A 4,910-nucleotide genomic window follows, 5' to 3' on the forward strand; every position below is an offset into this window, starting at 1 on the left:
TTTTTTTAGATGTCACCAAGTACTGATGTCATTTTAATTTGACCTCTTGGAGTTATGATGATGATGATACTGGACATTTTTGGCTGGTGATTTCTCACTTTGTAAACTTGACCTCCTGACCTAAAGCTGTAATGGAACTAGGAGAGAATGACATATGTAACATACTGAGAGTTTCTGGCTTATCATATCCTAAAAGAATCTGTAGATACGTTCAGCTGCTCTGTACTGTTTGTTTCGACTGGAAAAAGAAAGAAAAAAATGCAGGCAACATAAGTGTACTAACCGGTGTTCTGTGTGGGTAGTCTTCAGGCACTAGCCGTTATCTGTAACAACGTGTTTACAGTGGTAACAGATAGGCCGTCGTGTTCGCTGCACATCCTTGACATACAGGGTAGCCCTCGTCTGTTGAGTGATGGTGGTGTTTTATCTGTGAGGTGACGAGAATGTGGCCTTGTCTGACGTGGCTATAAAGGGGCAGAAGCAGCCAGCTCTTCTTCAGATTCCACTTCTTACTCGTCGTGCACACATTTCACGTGTAGTCACTCATTCATCTGTTAAGAAAAGTTTTAAAATGTTGCCTGCAACGTTCAAACTGTGTGCTGGCATTTCCTACAGGCACATGAGAAACATGACAGGTAAGGTGCTGTTTCAGGAATCCAGTTTTCTGAAATATTTCTAATTAGTATGCCACTATTTATTGAGGTTTATGTGTATATATTTCTATTTTTTTCCAATTACAATCAGGTCTGAGAAAGAATGCAATGATTGCAATCCATCATGAGCTGAGCAAGATTTCCGGACCTGGACCTAGTGCCTGGATCAACCACATCCGGAGAAGGAGCTCCCTACTCAGTAAGAGACCTTTTACACCACTTGAACGGAAGAGAGACACTTTTGACTTCAACTCTGTGTCATAGCTATTTATTTATTGTATACAGTATACCATTTAAGCTGTATTACTGGAGCAATAGTGCTGTTGGTTTAAATATTAGAGAATGTGGTATTGCTTTTTTACAACAGATCTATAAAGAGTAAGATAATGTTGAGTAGACACAGCATTGACAACTGTTTATCTATTTTTACTTCACCTTTGAAAATAGTTATAAACAAAGCCACAGCAGAATTGTGCGTCTCTGAGGAACACTGTAGTGGTCTTTCATTCCTGAACGAATCAGTGTTTTTGAACGAATTGGTTGTGTGAATGTTTCAGTTACACACTCATATACACAGTCACTTGTTTCATTCTTGAATCAGTGGTTTTTCATCAGTGGCGCTCATAAAGACAGCCCCTGTGTTCAAATCATAGACTGTAAAAAAAGATGGACGACGCGTCTCCTATTCCTTCCACTATAGAAAAGTGAAGCCAAAGCATCTCAGTATGGCCGCTGCCATCTTGAGTAAATTACGTCATTTGGAGCCCGAATCTGCGCAGTAGAGATTCGTTTGGAGCCTGAGTCTGCGCAGTAGTGTCGTGAGGTGGAGCCGCGGTATCGGTTTATGACCTGTACTGCAGCCAGCCACCAGGGGGCGATCAAAGAGCCTGCAACTTCACTTTTCAGGACGTGTGAGGCACACCTGGTTCAAATATGCCTACTTCCATACTAAATGGTAGGCAATACCAGTGTTGGGTCCGAGTCCACCTTGTCGAGTCCTAGTTTTTAATCAATTGAGTTTAAGTAGGAGACGTTTATTAATGTCTTTTTATATCAATTTTATGTTGTTACTTTTTTAAATAATTTTATATTACACATGACATGGATTCGTCTGTACTCTGAAAAATTTCTGCGTCCAAAATATCCAAGTCCGAGTACGAGTCCACCTGAGTCCACCCGAGTCCATCCAAGTCCAAGTTCATTCACAATTGCAGTCCAAGTCCACAAATCTGGACAATACATGAAATCTGTAGTATGTCCAAATTCTTAGCATTCATAAATCAGTAAGCAAAAAGTAAACGGGTGACCTACTACTTTTGCCAAGATTACAAAGTGTGCATCTGATGGACACTTTACTATCCCATGAGGCAATGGGAGAGAAGTTAGTCACTTGTATAGTTCCTGAATGATTCAGTGTTTTTAAATGAATCGGTTGAATGAATGATTCAGTAACTCATTTATAAAGACAGTCATTTGTTGCCACCTACTGGCGTAACAATGTAACTTGCAGAAAGGGTCAGTGAAAAATCACCATTTTCACAGAAATCTTTATTTTATTCAGAAATCTAGTTTGTATTTGTTTATGCAAAGGATTGTGTTTATTCATATGTTTCTTTGTACAGGCAGTCGGATTGCAGAGGAGACGTACAGTGAAGCTGAGCAGTGTTATGTGCAGCAGGGACAGGAAGCTTTGCAGAAGTCCATCAGCATCCTCAGTGACCAGGATGGCTGGCAAACTGAGATTGAGAGTGTAAGAGTCATCAATAATTAGTAGTAATAATAATAAGATTTCATCATTCATTCTGATAAGACCATGTATAGATGCCTTGTATTTGTGCATATTTTATTATACAGTTTTATACAGCACTTTGGTGTCCCAGGCCTTTAGAGGCCTTTTTTATTCATATATACTATATAATTAATCATTTAAAAATGCATATGTGGGTTTTTCTCTCTCAGGCCAATGGTGATAAGGTGATGAGTAAAGTACTACCAGACATTGGGAAAGTATTCAAGTTGGAAGTCATGCTGGAACAGAAGACAGCTTATCTATATGAGGAGCTGGTGGATAACATGGAACAAATGGGGGAGTGGAACCCCAATGTCAAACAAGTCAAAGTGGGTAGAAACAACTGATCTATTGACTGACAGCTTCCTTTCCTTCCTTCTGTTGGTCTAACTGCAATGTGTGCATTTATAGTGTCTGCACTTTTAAAAGACTTCCTGTCTTCTCATGTCTTACTCACAGAGTAGAGATATTTGATATTCAGTACAGTTTTGGTCCCTCTCAGGTTCTTCAGAAGATCGGTCAAGATACTCTGATCACACATGAGGTTTCAGCTGAAACACCTGGGAATGTGGTGGGCCCACGAGACTTTGTAAGTGTCCGTTGTGCCAAGCGGAGGGGATCTACGTGCTTCCTGGCCGGGATGTCCACTCAGCACCCTGGAATGCCTGAGCAGAAAGGATTTGTAAGGTAAGTGAAAATATGAATCACTTTCCTGTATATGGCCTGGTTCAGTGTCCTACAGCAAGCTATCAGAGTTCCTCTGAAACCCTCCACCTCCCCCAGCTCCACCTGTCTAGATCTGTTATGGTGCTTATTCATGTAGCAGCAGCCAAGACCAAATACATTAGCACTGTCTTATCGATTAACATGTTAAAACTATTCTGAGGGTTCTTATGATTGAAATATACACATTTATATTTACAATATTTCTTTCTTTCTAAGGGCTGAGAATGGACCCACCTGTATTGTGATGCGACCAAGTGCAGAAGATCCCAATAAGACAAAATTTACCTGGTTGCTCAGTTTAGACCTTAAGGTAAGTGAATTGTCCTGTGTGTGGCTGTAAATTCTTGGATGTTACAAATATATTATTGTATTCCAGTTTAATAACTATTAGCAAGCTGTTACAAGACTGATTTCCCTGAAAAGTTTAAACACTCTTAGCACTGTTGGCACAGTCGAAATTTCTCTGGTTGTTTGAGACCAACAAACATCTCTTATCCCAACCAATTGGGGGAGTTTTCAGGAAATCTGTTAGAAACAGTTATTTTTGCAATTTAGTTTGCTCCATTGTCTTAAAAAAAATCCACACTTTGCCTATAAAGGGATAGTTCACCCAAAAAATTTATTATTTACTCACCTTCATGTTGTTCCAAACCTGTATGAGTTTCTTTCTTTTGCTGAGCACAAACAAAGACATTCTGAAGAATATTGGTAGTCAAACAGTTTCTGGTCATAGTATTTTTTCCCATATTGTTTGAAATAATAGATAATGCTTTAAATGATGTTATGTAGAAGATCTACGTAAGTAACGACTTTAGTATCACACTGTTCTTCCGAATAAGCTTACTGAGTCTGGTTTATCCCTGTTCTATCATCTCTAGGGTTGGATCCCAAAAACTGTGATCAACCGAGTACTTTCTCAAACCCAGGTGGATTTCGCAAACCATCTCAGGCACAGAATGGCATCAAATGGTGGTGTGGAAGCAGCCATTGCCTGCTGACGTCCACATTTATACCCTAAAAACAGATGACATAACAAGGGCGACTCTTTTCAGGGCCAAGCTCATCCCACCCAAAACGGTCACACCCATTTCAGCCTACACTTGTAAAAATGTCACACAGATAGAAGTTAAATTGTCCATCAAAACAATATGCTGCTCAATGTTCGAGCCAAGTAATTTTGAATGTTTTCACATGCACAAACTATAATAACTAAAAATGGATGCTGGAGGTTACGCCACAAAAGGTCTGACTGTGAGCCAGCATTGCACAAAGCAGGAACCTCCATTGCAGTGGAGATTTAGTAAGTTTCGATTTCAACCTGATGGTAAACTCAGTCTGGTTCCTCTGTCACCCCCATTTTGTGGCTTGAACTTCCTTTTATTCACTCATATACTTCTGCAAAACACCACTGACTATTATTCTTGGGCTTAGTAGTTCCTATTTTAACATTATTTGTAAAACAAAAAAAAAACAGAAGTATTTATTTTAAGTTAATATTATTATTTATCACCCTGGAAAAGGATGTCTGCTAAATGAATATTCATTAAAACTATTAAAATAACAAACTACAGTATCAGTCTGTTTTGTTGTTCACTGGGTTTGTTTTCCTACATGTGTAAAACAAGAAGGAGCACAAATTATGACCAAAGCCTCAATCTGCAGATTGAGTAAGGAAATACAGGAAATAGCTTCATCTACATACTTTGGCAGGCCACTCAGCCAGTTATATAAACAACTTTTTA

General features: G+C 39.2%; 1 protein-coding gene across 1 annotated transcript; it reads left to right on the forward strand.

The window, feature by feature from the left end:
* Nucleotides 1–532: 532 nt before the first annotated feature.
* LOC107726053 (steroidogenic acute regulatory protein, mitochondrial) lies at nucleotides 533–4,566 on the forward strand. Its single transcript, XM_016535561.1, has 7 exons — nucleotides 533–635; nucleotides 745–852; nucleotides 2,276–2,403; nucleotides 2,613–2,771; nucleotides 2,945–3,129; nucleotides 3,385–3,478; nucleotides 4,047–4,566. The coding sequence occupies exons 1-7, from the start codon at nucleotides 572–574 to the stop codon at nucleotides 4,164–4,166; spliced, it is 858 nt and encodes a 285-aa protein (XP_016391047.1). The 5' UTR covers nucleotides 533–571; the 3' UTR covers nucleotides 4,167–4,566.
* Nucleotides 4,567–4,910: the final 344 nt, after the last annotated feature.

Source organism: Sinocyclocheilus rhinocerous, unplaced genomic scaffold (genome assembly GCF_001515625.1).
Source record: "Sinocyclocheilus rhinocerous isolate Xijiao unplaced genomic scaffold, SAMN03320098_v1.1 scaffold311, whole genome shotgun sequence".
Lineage (NCBI taxonomy): Eukaryota > Metazoa > Chordata > Actinopteri > Cypriniformes > Cyprinidae > Sinocyclocheilus > Sinocyclocheilus rhinocerous.